Below are 16,011 nucleotides of genomic sequence, written 5' to 3' on the forward strand. Positions count from 1 at the left end.
CCACCTTATCCATGTCTTCACATACATTCAAATTTTTCTCTTTTGCGTTTGATTCTCCTTCCCTTACATCATCATGAAACTCTGTGTTAATTATGGTTATGGCCTAAATAGTCCACCGCGCTGACTCCGATTCTGTATTTGTCCTTCCGTAAAGTGAGCTCTGCTCCTTTGAGCTTATTGAGGACATTGCATAGTATTTTATTGTGTTCTTCCACCGTGGAGCTGTAAATTAGGACATCATCTTGGAAACACAAGGTTTTGGGTATCCCCTCCAGAATTTGCTGCATTATTTTTTGGAATACTGCGGCCGCAGATGCCACACCAAACGGCATTCTGCTGAACATGAAAGTGCCTATAGGTGTGGTGAACGCTGTTAAACACCTAGACTCCAGGTGTAATTCTACTTGGTGATATGACATTGATAAGTCAAGTACGGAAAAACATGTGGCTTCGCTCATAGTACTTAGCATTTCATGGATGCGAGGCAGAGGATATCTCTCAGTACAAATGCTGTCGTTCAAGTCACGTAGATCAACACATAATCTGATGCCATCACCATTAGCTTTCCTGGCTAACACAATTGGGGATACCCATTCTGAACAGTCTATGGGTTGTATGACTCCTAAATCTTTTAGCCTGGTTAGCTCCTTCTCTAATGGGCCCCACATTAAGTGCGGTATAGGTCTTGTCTTATGTACAACGGGTTTGTAGTTTGTTTTCAACTTAATCTTGTGTTGGTACTGTTTTAGGAGTCCTAATTTTTTTTTTTAATACTTCAGGGAATTCATTGCATATATGTTCGCTTGCAGTGCATTGATCCACTAGTAGTACTTGCTCTGGGTTAATAGGATCTAATTTTATTCCTAATTCTTTCTGATGTTGCCAACCAAGGAGATGTGAGCCTTCTTGTATGTACTATGTACACTTTGCCAACGGTGGTTCAATCTTTGAAAGTGATGCGCGTATGAATAATGCCTTTCAGGGGAATCTGGTCTTTCGTGTATCCACTTGGTGAAATATCTGGGGATTCGACATCAGGATCGTTGTTATTGGTTATCAACTTGAAGTCGTTAATGTTGATAAGTGTGAAAAGTGAACAAGAGTCCGCAAACATTCTCACATTTAAACTAATGTCGCACACTGGATACCTTATTTGGTTGACTGTGCTGTCATCCCCTATTTGTAAAATTATTTTCTTTATACTTTGGGAATCTTCACCTCTCATACTATTCTCCTTGCCTCGTTAGTTCTTTGATAAGTCTCTGCATACTCTGGCAAAATTACCCTTCTTGTTGTACCTCCTATGGGACCCTTGGCTTGGCAATTAATATAGTTGGCCAAATGGTTACTGGTACCACATCGATAACACTTAGATTTATTCTGCATTGAATCGTTTTTTTGACGATGTTCCTTACTTGAATCATTTTTAATTGAACCTTACATATATTGCTTTCCAGATCCTCTTCTGATACTTTGGAAACCTGTTCACTTGCTGTAGTGACTTTCATTTCCTTCAAACATATTGCTGTGTGTTCTATAGATTTGGCAACTTCCACAGCCTCCTGTAAGTGTGGTTGTTATTGCAGTAACTTCTCTTGGAGTTTTACATTATTTGTACATCTAACTAGTTGGTATGTTATTAATTAATCAGTGAGATTTCCAAAATCACAGAACTTGCTAAAGCCTTGAAGAGCTGCAAAATAACTAGTTATGTTTTCCTGTGTGCCTTGTACACGGCTGAAGAATGTGTGATGTTCCAGAAAACTGTTGATTTTGTCACCATATCGATTTTGAAGTTTTAATAAAGTGATTTTGTACTCCTCTATGTCATTGTCCATTACTTCCGGTTCAGGAATCGTTGCAAAAAGTTTCCTGCCATGAGGTTCCAGGTGGTGCAATAAAATATGATGTTTTCTCACTGGGCTACATTTTTCTCCTCCTATAGCTATCAGGTAGGATTCAAAGACTTGTTCCCATTCACCCCATGGTTCGCTGGGTTCCCCCAGTTCATTTAAGAATGGTGGAGGTTGTAGCATACTGGCAGCTGCCATGGTGGTAAGAAAATATTAATAATTGCTGTATTTAAATAAAATGTATGAGCATTAAACAGTATGACCTATTTCTTCCAGTTGTACACAATTAAACACTAGAACAATAGGTCATTAATCAGGGCTGTTTCAAGTAAAATTACCTAAAATGTAGGATGAAGTTCATGATGTGTAAAACTGTAAGAATGATAATGCTGTATGTTCATTAAACATGTACACATTTCACTAAATCACATATGTATGTTCAAACCACCAGATAAGCTTAGCCTAAAGTAATTCCAATTGCTCTAAAATGCTTAGCATCAGTATTTGTTGCAATACATGCTTTCTTACTGCGGTAAAAAGGTCTATATGTGATCTTTAAATAACGTTCTGTTTCTAAAACATTTGCCCACAGAATAATACTGTCCCATCTGCGTAAATAGCCGATGCAGTTCTCACAGATACGTATTGCTGGGCATTAAATACAACTGCAGTCCACGCGAGGAGCAGATTGTTGAAAATTTTAATTAAAATGGTGTGCGTGCCACCGGCAATCTAAAAGGACATGCAGATGATACTTCAGAAAGTGAAGCAAATATGGTGTGCGTGTCACAGAGAACGTGCAAAATTAATACAGGGCATGACGCTTAATTGGCGTTTTACAATGCCAGGAATGCCGGTGCTTCAGAAGCAGGGCACGCCTCACGGAACGTGTTAGAGGCAGCTCTTCAGCGCTTGGAAATACGAAGACTTCATCATACCTCTTTAAGGTTCCGAAGAATAGGCCTCGTACTTGCACCCTATGTAGGTAAACCTGAACGGGCCGAAATAAATACAGTCACAGTACCTGTTGTGTAGGGGAGAGCATGGAGTAAAGTGCTCCCTCACTGTATATTTCCAGGGACGAGTGCACAATCCCACGCCAGGAAGCGGAGGCACACAGAAGGAGAGAAGACTGCGCTGCCCCCTTGTCAGACAGCTAGTCGCCAGTAAATGTTGTATTGAGTACCAGGGAAGACTAGTAGATTAGTAGGTGTTTTATTCGGTCCTTACTAGCTGCTTCCATCTTCCACTCCATCGCCTCAGCAGTCCCACACCAACGTTCTAAAGCAGCCTTCCTTGGCTCCAGGACCATTCCATTTCCTCATGTGTGGGGGGGTAGGAAGGGCTGTACCATTACTGCCCTTATTACACAACAAATGGTTCCACAGAACATAACCTAAACAATAATGCTAATTATAACATCGGTAGTTGTAGCTGAACCAGTGTTCACACAAGCGTTCTCCATGTTTTCTACAGCTTCGAACTCCAGCCATTGAAATTAATCTTTAGAGTTATAACTGTCTTGTTTATCCTTACTTTAGCTACTCATTTCAAATTCCATCCTTTCCCACTACTCACAGGAACTGCATTATTCAATACTTCAACCACTTCCTCAGGGTCATAGACTAGACTCTCCCTCTTAACAACCCTATTTGGTTTCTTTATTCTTATCCAGTCACCTACTTCAATGTTAACACCCGGTCCTTAGTCTTTTGATAGTAATGCCTGTGAACATCTTCCAGACATTTCTGCTTTGCGCACAATATTCACAACATCCTCTAATGGTGGACCACCACTCACCCATAATATTTATTGAATTGCCTGGTTATGTACATGCATGACTAATTGGTCCCTGACCAAATCATTCTGCAGTGCACCAAATTTACAGTCAATAGCCAACTTTTTAAGTACTGCAACATAATTGTCAAGTGACTCTCCTGCATTTTGTTTCCGCTGGAAAAAAATTGTTCCTTGTAACACCAATGCACGCTTATGGTGCAATATACACATCGAAGTCTCAATGCCACATTGAATACATTAGAATCTCCTTCAATTGGGGCTTTGAGCATTTGGTTATATACCTTTAACCTGTAAGGTCTGAAAGAATGCAACAATATATATATTTTTTTCTGCTGACATTTTACCAGACTCATCCACAGTGACTATATAGTTGACAAAGTACTTTTTCCACTCTGTCCATTTCGACTGAAGATTCAGTCCCAGAAGGCCAAAAGGCATGAGGAGGGCTAATACTAAAGTTTTGTGTAGCCATGTCAATTTATTTGTCAGCAAGTCATTTAAGGAATATATACTTTTATATAATTACTTTATTGAGGCTAAATACATGTTTAATCCATTAATTGTTCAGCACTGTATCCATTTTAGCTCTATTTTAACTCTGGCTTATTTCCTTTGTGACATGTATTCCCTGGTTTAAAGATGGCAGCCACGTTGGGTCACGCTGCGTGACCAACGTATGATGCTCTAGTCTCACCCAGACTGTGCTCACTTGCTCGCGCTGCCATGGTGCATGAACACGCATATTCAAGAACCGTTGGAGGCGACATTCAAATGGAGGAAGCAACTGCCGCCAGTAATCAACAGTCAGTCAGTAAAAGTGTAGCTGTACTTAACTCACTGCCTATCAGTAGTCACAATACCAGAATTCTTCTGTGACTTATCTTGCGGAATGTGTAAATTTGGGCGTCGATGAAAAAGACTGCGTAATGAAAGATGATCCTGCTAGAGGTTTAGATCTTTCGATGTGCAGGTTCAGGCTTCAGATGCTCGTCGCCACATTGTTGTGTTGAAACATGCCACACGAAGACTTGAATAAAGTAAGGCTTTAATATCCGAAGCCAATAATTACACGTCCGCTCAAGTCTGTTGTCAGTGGTCATCTGCCAGTGCTCTATATTCCATATAGAACGCTAGCTTTCATAGCAACAGCAGAACACCACAACGGAGTCAAACACAACTCAGAGCTAATTAGATCAAATCTGTTATTTGGCCTATAGATATTTTGTCAGTATCCCTTTAAATGCACAGTGTGCCAATCCCAACTCCCATGCCTCCTGCGTGTCCAATGAACGTAGTGCTGTGGATAGGTATGTGGGCAATAAGAGTTTAGGGTTTGCCTTTGAGTTAATTAAGTACAGGCTAAGCAGAATATTTAGTGTGCTTCGCTCAGGGTCTAAATTGGTGGCAAGTATGGACAAAATAGGCTCTATTCCCACTGATAACGTAGTTATGATAACTCCAGTCTAATTTGTCCTTTTATAGTGAAGTTGGGCTGCCTAAATATAATTCTGAACAAGCTACATGATTCAATATCCAGCCATCTTGAAAGCTTCACTATGGGTCAGAGAGGACAGAGATTTGGCCCTTACAACTGCCAAGATTGTTTTTTTTTTTCTGATGTGTCCAAAGGTGAGTAAATAATTTGCATAATGTAAGTGGTTTCTGCACTTTTCATTAAACTAGACATTTATGTATATGCAAGCTGATAACCAGGCTGGAAATAGCTTGGCCATTCATAGACCTCCTTCCTGGCCTCTTGGTCTTTCTGCCTCAAAAGAACATCATCTATCTTTGTATCTTATAGATCTTGCTGATATATTTGCAAAGCATGGTCAATACTAGTTCTGTCCAAAATGACTGGGTCGTCTGCATACTGTTATATTGCTGTTGAATTCCTCCTCAGCTTTGCGGTGGTGGGCAATACAGGGAGTGCAGAATTATTAGGCAAGTTGTATTTTTGAGGATTAATTTTATTATTGAACAACAACCATGTTCTCAATGAACCCAAAAAACTCATTAATATCAAAGCTGAATATTTTTGGAAGTAGTTTTTAGCTTGTTTTTAGTTTTAGCTATGTTAGGGGGATATCTGTGTGTGCAGGTGACTATTACTGTGCATAATTATTAGGCAACTTAACAAAAAAATATATATACCCATTTCAATTATTTATTATTACCAGTGAAACCAATATAACATCTCAACATTCACAAATATACATTTCTGACATTCAAAAACAAAACAAAAACAAATCAGTGACCAATATAGCCACCTTTCTTTGCAAGGACACTCAAAAGCCTGCCATCCATGGATTCTGTCAGTGTTTTGATCTGTTCACCATCAACATTGCGTGCAGCAGCAACCACAGCCTCCCAGACACTGTTCAGAGAGGTGTACTGTTTTCCCTCCTTGTAAATCTCACATTTGATGATGGACCACAGGTTCTCAATGGGGTTCAGATCAGGTGAACAAGGAGGCCATGTCATTAGATTTCCTTCTTTTATACCCTTTCTTGCCAGCCACGCTGTGGAGTACTTGGACGCGTGTGATGGAGCATTGTCCTGCATGAGAATCATGTTTTTCTTGAAGGATGCAGACTTCTTCCTGTACCACTGCTTGAAGAAGGTGTCTTCCAGGAACTGGCAGTAGGACTGGGAGTTGAGCTTGACTCCATCCTCAACCCGAAAAGGCCCCACAAGCTCATCTTTGATGATACCAGCCCAAACCAGTACTCCACCTCCACCTTGCTGGCGTCTGAGTCGGACTGGAGCTCTCTGCCCTTTACCAATCCAGCCACGGGCCCATCCATCTGGCCCATCAAGACTCACTCTCATTTCATCAGTCCATAAAACCTTAGAAAAATCAGTCTTGAGATATTTCTTGGCCCAGTCTTGACGTTTCAGCTTGTGTGTCTTGTTCAGTGGTGGTCGTCTTTCAGCCTTTCTTACCTTGGCCATGTCTCTGAGTATTGCACACCTTGTGCTTTTGGGCACTCCAGTGATGTTGCAGCTCTGAAATATGGCCAAACTGGTGGCAAGTGGCATCGTGGCAGCTGCACGCTTGACTTTTCTCAGTTCATGGGCAGTTATTTTGCGCCTTGGTTTTTCCACACGCTTCTTGCGACCCTGTTGACTATTTTGAATGAAACGCTTGATTGTTCGATGATCACGCTTCAGAAGCTTTGCAATTTTAAGAGTGCTGCATCCCTCTGCAAGATATCTCACTATTTTTGACTTTTCTGAGCCTGTCAAGTCCTTCTTTTGACCCATTTTGCCAAAGGAAAGGAAGTTGCCTAATAATTATGCACACCTGATATAGGGTGTTGATGTCATTAGACCACACCCCTTCTCATTACAGAGATGCACATCACCTAATATGCTTAATTGGTAGTAGGCTTTCGAGCCTATACAGCTTGGAGTAAGACAACATGCATAAAGAGGATGATGTGGTCAAAATACTCATTTGCCTAATAATTCTGCACTCCCTGTATGTACGTATGAGGGTATGTATGTATGGCCAGAGTGGCTCCTAAAGCTGTAATGTAAAAAAAGTACAAGTTAAACAACAGTTGAAAGATCACAGCCGTCTTTCGGCCACCCTCTTCATACAGATCATAGAAGGTAAGGCAGTGTGCCAACTTTTTGAACACCGGTCCAACTATAGCTGCTTGATGGCTTTCAGCAGCATATATTTGATCCCCCAGTTGTTCAGATTCTTCCATTATGATATCCTAACTAATTCCGTAATTTCATTGAGTGCCGTTTCAAAGTCATCAAAGCAGGCACACTGCCATTAATAATAACATGTGTGAATGGCAATGGACTGGGCTAGAATATTGTCTGATGTCCTGTTCTTAGTACGGAAGTCTATTTGGAAAGAAAATGGCAAAAGATTTTGGTGTGCAAGCAACTTTTCTAGTTTGTTTAGTACATTTTTTAACAAACATATCCTGAAGTGCAATGAGTCGACAGTTTGAGCAGTCCGTGGGGGTGGAGTGTTTTTTTTTTTTTTTTTTTTTTGTAAAAAAAAGTGTATCCCTCCCCATGAACCCAGCTGTACCAAAGCAAGAAACCAAACCAGTAATTTAAAGTGGTCTGAACCGTCTACATCAGAAATAAGTGTCTGATTTAAATAAGGCAGCAGGGAGCCCATTGGGCACTTGGACTCAAAGTGAAGGAGAGGCCTTCCTAACCTCTTCATCATTAGCATTGTAGTGTTTTTCTGGAGCTACTTCGTAGTCTGATTAATCTTGAACTTTAGTGAGTGTTAGGGTTTTGATATTAGAATCCCAAACTGATAGATAGATGACACAGTTGATGGTTTTATATCATCTTTGACTTCAAGCCTATGAATGTAGTTCCAAAATGGACTTGTCATTTTCTTTACATATCTCAAAAGGAGTTAACAATTATCTCCTTTTACTTCCGCCTTTGCTACCCAGATAGCTATTTTGTGCTATTTTCTTAAAAGAAGTTTTAAGTAATGACTACCAACTAAGGTTACATGATAAATCAGTTGTGCCTCTAAGCAAAGAGTACACTTAGAGTTTCCTTTCCTCAAAACTATTATTATTGACGTGAACTGCTTCTTTTATTTTGGTGCTAAAACCTACTTTCCTTTTTGGCGCCACAATTCAATGTAGAATTTTGAGGTTAATGATCGTTCTTTAAGATTAGCTGTATAATGAAATTCTCAATATAAGCAAATAGTCTAATTGACATAAAAGAATAATCTAGAACGCATTGGAGATCCAGAGAGTGCAAGTGTATTCCATCGTAGAATCTGTTAGGTGTTTTCCATTTAAGGTCCACAGTTCGAAGCTATAGCAGTTCAACACCGTTGTTGTACTTTCCTTGATGAGGTGATGTAATAAGGGCAATTCTCGAGAATAGATTCTGCTCTTCATACCCTTGATCATCTGAGCTATATGTCATAAGGATTAAGTTAAAATCACCAGTTCTAATCAACAGTGTAATTGTGTGCTGTATGTAATTGTTGGATAACATTTAGCGTTGAGATCACGCTGTGATGTATTTGACTCCAAGCAGGCTTCTTAAGGTTTCAGCGTTTGCTATTACTAGTAGCTGATAATAAGTCTGGTTTGAAAAGTACAAATAATGGTTCAAGCTTTTTTTTATGTGGGTATTGTTGTTTTTGTAATGACAAGGTTGAAATTGTTGCACATCTCCCATGCACATGTACTTATTTATTAACCAATAAAAGGCAGCTGAAGTCAGGGTTTCATAAGAAGACAATTAAAGTAGTTAACAATGCAATTGATTAGTGTTGTGAAAGAATAAACATTGCAATTTTTATGCTGCGTTGTAATGAATATTGACATTGCACTGAAGAATTTACCAAACTGTATGAATATGGACACGTTCCTCTATGCCACCTATTGCTGTATTAAACATCTGATAGATCAATAATGGCATAATGAAGTAATTAATTCAAATGACTATGCGCTCAGTTACAGACTTTGATCAGATCGGGCCTACTTACTATTCCGGAAGTATACAGAGACTAGTTGAAATTCCGGTTCTCTAACATTAATACTGAGAATCATGGAGCAGGTATTGTTTAGTGTGTTAAAGTAATCAGAGTATTTTAAAGCAGGCATAATGATATTAACTTGATTAACATCTTTTTAGAATCTGTGATAAAATTCCAGAAGACAAATTCAACAGCTGTTTACAGCTTCTGTGTTAGGATGAAAACTTTAGATTTATTTTTTTTTGTGAATATTTTAATGATGTATCTTTCGCAAGTCAGACATCTGAAGTATTGTAATGATGTTAATTAATCAATGCAATAACGATATTATCAAGTATGAACAAAAATAACCTGTCAGTTCGGATTCTATCAGGAGACCACGGATCTCTCCAGGTTTCGGGTCTGTGGATTGACTTTACCTGCCTCTGGCTGACTTCCCAATAGCCTCCTGAACTCTGCTTGAACCATATCCTGGTCCTGAGACATTAGATAACACTCCCATATTTTCATGGCTGTCTGGACAAACTCATCCACCCCTCCCCCCTCTATTGGTGTTCAGTGAGTTGATGGTGTAATTGCCTTGTTGCTGACTTTCTGTTAATGGCATGGATACAATTTTAATACCCAACACCCCCTCTTGTGTCAGACACAATCCACAGTGTTATGTTATCCCCTTTTGCAAATGGTCCAGTCTACACTGGTATGCATGTTAGTGCAATCAGCAGTCTGGAGGAGCCTTTCCCAAACATTTTGACGTTTCCAGTACAGAACATATTTTGAGTCTTTTTTTTAAATATTATGTTATTTGCTAAATGTGTTTATATGCTTCTCCAGATTGTGTTTTTGTGTGTAACTCTTTGAGCTGAGGATGTTTGAATTCCTGTCTCAGATGTGAGGCTGAACGACTGCACTAATTAACTGCTAAGGTAGTAGATACATTTATTTCGTCCTGAATGAACATTATCTCATTGTTTCAGGGCATGTGACACATCTGACCTGTGCTAGATGTTTGTGTGGTGGGCCATCTGGTGTGATGTTTTGCTCCTGATGCATCTTTTTGAGCAATTCAATTTAACATTTTACGTTAAATGTTTTTTGGTGCATCTTCTGGTGGGCACCATGATAGTTGACTACGTGGCGCACATAGGTAGTCCTAGGTGTGTTAGAAGGTAGGTCAATGAATTTAATAAACTCTTACCTGAATTTCTGTTGACACTGTGGAGAAGTCTCAGAGTGACTTATTTGGAGGATAGAAAAGTCTCCCAATTTTTTCCTGGAATCAAAGTACGAATTATATTTTTTACAGTCCATCAGTAGATCGTTCCACAGTTTGTTGATAAGGCCTGAAAAGGCATGACCTTAAAAGCAGGCCACACAAAAATAGGATCTTGAGAAGGTGTAGGTGGGAGGAGCTTAATAAGCAGGAGGGCACTCATTTAGAGCTCCCCCAAGTAAGAAATGATTATACTGAAGTAGAGTGACACCTGCAAACAATGCAAAATACTTTGAATTTTAATTGATTTGATGAGTAGCAACTGAAGATGGACCAATAAAGGCTTTGCTCTAGGGAGATGAAGTAGCTAGCCTGGCTGATTGATTTTGTAGGTCAGTTTTTTTTCCATACTAAACTATAGGGAACTGCAATAATCCATCTGCAAACACACCAGAGCATTAATAGCATCTGTTTTTCTTTCTGACATAAAAAAGGAACACTAGAACTAAGCTTTTGAATATGAAAGGATCAAGCAGAAGACAAGAGCAGTGACTTGGGATTTTTGAGTCAGCAACAAGTCCTAAACTTTTAAATAAAGTCTTGTTTGGGACAATAAAAGGACCTTGATCTATGGGCCAGACTTTAAAGACTTGAGAGTGGTATTGCCTCTTGTAATGAAAGCTTACATTTTCAACACAACTGATCTTCATTCAGGTATTTTTCATTGAATCTGTGATTCAAAGAAGGCAATCCCTTAAAATTCCTAAGTTGGAGGTTTGACACGTGAGGTGGCAAATTAAGTGGATATCATGTCATCTTCATATGAATAGAATTGAATATCAAAGCTACTTAAGGAGGGAGTGGATGAATTGGAGATCGAGTATGTAGGGAGATAAAGTGAACACCTGAGGGTCTTCAGAAGTGACTGTTGTGACAGGGGAAGCAAAATGTCCTTTCAGTGCTTTTTGTGTCCTAGCTCTTACAAACAATTGTAGCAATTATACACCATTCGTGGCTTGAGTTAGACTGGAAATCTGTCTGAGCATCACCAAAAAAAGAACAATTATCTAGGTGAGAGCAGTTTTTAGGGTCGAGCCTGCGTTGCATGCGCTCGCGCATGCGTATCGCAGCAAGACGCTTTTGTATTTAGAAAAGGGCTCGAGCCCTGTCAACTTCACATCAGTGTTTTTTATTGGTTTGTGGGCTTGCCTAATAAAATCTGCTTGCTTTCATTAGTCGAAGGCACGCACACGTCATGCCTTTTCCGGTGGCTAGCCCTCCTCGAGCGCAGAGACCAAGTACAGAAAACATGCGAGGCTCGCTGTTTTCCATCGGGCTCATGGACTTCTTTTTCTCTAATTTACGAGCGCGATCTCGCTTGGTAGAAGTCGAGCGCTTTACATAGTTAATTTCACTTTTTCGGGTTGTGTACATGAATGCACTTTTGCCCGATAGGTGAAAAGTCGGGTTAGGAGTTTACAACGCGATCAGCTCTAACATGAGCAAACGCGAGACCCGTGTTGCATTGTAAATGCTTGTTTATTTTAGTAACGTGCATTTCTTTAGAGATAGGAAATGCAGGTAGAAGGGTAATTGAGTGGTCAAAATTAGGCCTTTTTTTCAAAAGAGACTTGACATGGTGTTGAGATCAGAAGGGCAATGGCAGAATGGAACGAAAGGTTAATAATTGTTTTCTACACCATCATGTAAGTGAGCTGATCCTTGGTAGAGAATGCTAAATGTCAAATACCCTGTATGAGATCCTGATTTGCATTTCTTAAAAACAAATTTGCAGTTCATATTATGCAGCACTCTCCTTCAGCACTCCATCTTTCAGTTTGTACTAGGCACGCCTGTGAGCCTCCCCGAGGATTTTGTCCTCTAGTTTTGACAACATCCCACATTCCGTATTCGTCAAGTAAGGAAAGGGGCACTGTGACACATAGACTTTGTATATACCTTCAGATTTGTCAAATTATGCAGAATTCTGGATACCTTTTCTCTGCAGATTTTATCCTTATTGGAATTCTTCATTAATAGTGTGGGCCATACCTTTTCAGGTTTAAATGTGATGGCCATGCTGCTCCTCTCGTTCATTTTGTGCAATTATCAAATTATCACTCAGGAACAGAGGTTAGCAGCTCTCCTTCACAGAGACTGCTTGAATCGTAGACCATTAGCCAGGAGAAAACACCTGTAAGTGAATGGATAAGCTTGTCACAGTCACCTGTGGGTGAATGTTATGATGAATCTGAACAATTTTATCTATGAAAACATTGCAAACTCTTCCGAAAGTTTTCAGGTGGATGTTTGGCCATTCATTATTGAAAGTGCTGCTATGAGTATGGTTCCGTTCTTAAAAGGTCTTCTGTGTAATGTGTTCTCTTTAGGTTTGTCTCTGGCGTGTTAGTGAAAGTACTTTTTGGCGCCACATGTCATACAGAATATAGTTTAATTGGACATAGTTGGGTATAAAAAAGGTGTTCTACTGTATTGTATTGAGTGCTGTATGTGATTATTTTCTTAGTGGTTAGTGTGTGGGGAAAGATAGTTCATTTTCTCCACCGTGGAAGCTTCTCAGGGGTCCTAAGTAAAATAATTTTAACCTCCTGAAAAGACATATTTATCTTATTCTGTTTACATGTACAACATGCAATGTAGGCAGTTATTTGTCTTTTCTAATTAGGCTGCTTACCAGTTCATTTAAGGCAATCTTTTCCGTTTCGATCTAATTAATATTTTGCATCCAGACAAATTTAGAGTTATGTGGAACGAGTGAGCCTGAGAGTAAAAATAAATATATTTTTGTTCTCTGCAGAGGATATCCTGGCCCACACAGATATAGCAGGTTTTTGTTGTCTTTCCTGTTGCCCCTCCACCTTATATATACGACTTGCTGTCATCTATCCTATACCTTAAATCTGCGCTGCCATATGTCTGTCAGACTCCGATGCTCACCCAGCTTTCTTCTATTTAAGCCATGCCTAGCCAAATACAGTGCCCCCCTTCATGCAAATACTTCCTCTCTTTCTACGCCCACCTCCACCCGTAACAAAGGCTGTACTTCCCATCTTCTCGTAAGTTCAGCTGCCTCTTCCTGAACCTTATCCCCACTCTTGCACTTCATGCCCATCAGACCTATACCCCAGTTCCATTATCAGACTGTTTTTATATCCAGTATTAAGAGCCATAAATAATGAATAGTTGTGCTCACTAATCGGATACCCATGATGGCGAACTGGTACTACAGGTAAGTAACTGGAGCCCTCTTTTAACACTTGTGTGACCAGCTTGTATTTGGCTGAGAGAAAAGAGGCACAGAAGTAATACTTAGCCTTTGAAGGAGAAGGATGACTGCAGTTCCCATCGGACTTCAGCAGAGTCCTACACGGCAATCAAGAAACCCCAAAACAAGCATTTTATTTTTTGAACATTGTGGGAGCGTCCATTGAGGGAATGTGGGATATTGCGTATACTGGAAATGTGTTCATGAGCAAGAACTGCAAGCTATTTTGTAATGGCAATTGAATTATTTCTTCGCAACTTGGTGGCAATGTAAGTGGCTACTTCCTATCCCAGTTGTGGCCTGCTAACTTCATTTAGCAAATAGCAAAGCGTAAGAAGATTTCCTTCCATGGCGTATAGCACAAGCATCTGTACCAGTGTCGGTATTCCTTCTATTCTTACTTGAGGAACAAGTTTTGCGGGTGGGTTTCTGGTTGTTATCAATAGCCAGAATGCCATTCCACCAACGGGCATTGCAGAAACAGTAGGGGCTGTTATGAGCCAAGCAAATCCTTTTCACAGATTTCTTTAGTTTTGCAGAAAAGGATGTAATATTTTTTTCTTTTGTAGCAGAGTATGTTTTTTTTTTTTTTTTAACTGTTCACTGTTTTTTAAGCGTGTTTTTTTTTTTTTACTTTGCCATATTCTCACTGGTTGGTATCTGTCATGTTGGTGAAGTATGAGGAGGTCCCACTAACGAAAGAGCACTCCAGGAGAGAGTTGGGATCAGGTGACATTGCAATAGGAACTGCACTGTCACTGCAGGGGAAGCTGTGGTTCCGTCATTCGAACTAGTTAGGAGGGTAAGGGCAAAACACAACAATTCTGCACTGTCATGGAATATGCAAGCAAAATAAAAAATACACAAAATTGTTCCAAAATATTTTTAATGCTTAGGAGAAGATTGGCCCATAAAATGGACGTTCATATATTGATTTGTCTGCACCAATCTCAATAAAGAACGAAGAATAAGTGACAAAATGCATTTTTTGTTTTTTATTCCAGCAATCAGACTGTGTGGAGGAAGGCGAACGTAGCATGCAAGAATGCAATAGACAACTCAGAGAAGGATGAATTGTTGCAAGGAGGCGATTTTGTCAGGCAGAGGTAATGAGCAGTGTTCATATTGTGCTAAGGCTATTGCAAGTGAAGATGCAGTGGCGTAACAGCATGGACTTTCTTTATTACAAGCCCACGCCTCGGGTCTAGAATTAGTACCTCACTTACTATGCCAAAGAGGTGCTGCTGCCATGTCTGTCCAAGGACGATTTCTTGCTGTGTCTAGTGATAACCTGAATGGGATAAATAAATGGAGTACATCAGTTGCACTGACCTTGGCGTTCGGGAAGGCACTAGTGCTTTTAAAGACATGAAAACTGTCTAAAGTATAAACCAAATACAGCCGTACTGCACTTTTAAAACAGTTCAATCACAGGGCTTGCAAATAAAGGACTGCATAGCATCGAGAAGGCAAGAGGCTGCAGTTTATAGAGGAGAGCATTATCTAACAGAGGGGACAGTTGTTAAATCGAGCTATACAAAGGGTGTTCACTAACACATCTAAACATGGTAGGAAAATGCAAAATACTACATTATGATTAACTGTGTTTTCATAGACTCCTGCAACTTTCAATATTTAAGTCACCCTGATGTTTGTCGTGACATACTTTTAAGGTTAGCTTTCAGGATTTCATCCAGGAGGTGCTGTAATGAGAGCTTCTGCTATGATAAGTGCTATTCAATTGGAGTATAGATTGTGTAGATCTGAAGTGTTGTGTTCTCACCAACTGGTAGTAAAAGAGGCTCTTTTAGTGCATGCAAGTTCCAGCAGAGTATGAACCCATACCCTTCTGTCTGTTGTTTATTTCTGAGAGTAGTCACAGTGTAGACAGCATTCTTAGGTGCACATTATTTAATTTAGAATTTTGAAAGAGTTTGCAGAATTGTCCATTGTATGAGGCGATGCGATGTACCGTTTCTGAGGTATATTATTTTAGATTTCATATATTGCAGCGCTCTTCTTTTACAACTGTGTCCTCTCTGTTACTTCCCTTTCCTTTGTTGCTCTTTCTTAATTTGGCATCTATCAGCTTCAATGTCCATTCCCTGCTCTCACTGGCCAATTTTCCCTCAACTCCAGCTCGTGCCTTCTCTCGCCTCCCTCTTTCAACTGTCACATCTCCTACCCTCACTCCGCTTTCTCCTCCAGCCCCATCTCATCTCCCTCCTCTTGGTCCCTTTTAACTCCTCCTCCTCCTGCATTTCCATCTCGCCTCCTGACCTCCCTCAGGCCCCCTCCTGTCCTATATTAGCTTCCCATTCCCGCTATCTGCTTTCCCTCTGTTCTTCTGGTGGGCTTTCCCACTGCC

At 40.0% G+C, this 16,011-nt stretch overlaps 1 protein-coding gene across 1 annotated transcript in view; it reads left to right on the forward strand.

The window, feature by feature from the left end:
• Nucleotides 1-16,011, forward strand: part of BNIP1 (BCL2 interacting protein 1) — a 50,196-nt gene that overhangs the window by 12,880 nt on the left and 21,305 nt on the right. Inside the window, exon 4 of the mRNA XM_069244655.1 lies at nucleotides 14,648-14,749. Coding sequence (XP_069100756.1) covers nucleotides 14,648-14,749 — 102 coding nt within the window. The remainder of the gene's footprint in view (nucleotides 1-14,647; nucleotides 14,750-16,011) is intronic.

This window comes from Pleurodeles waltl, chromosome 7, assembly GCF_031143425.1.
Source record: "Pleurodeles waltl isolate 20211129_DDA chromosome 7, aPleWal1.hap1.20221129, whole genome shotgun sequence".
NCBI classification, from domain to species: Eukaryota; Metazoa; Chordata; class Amphibia; order Caudata; family Salamandridae; genus Pleurodeles; species Pleurodeles waltl.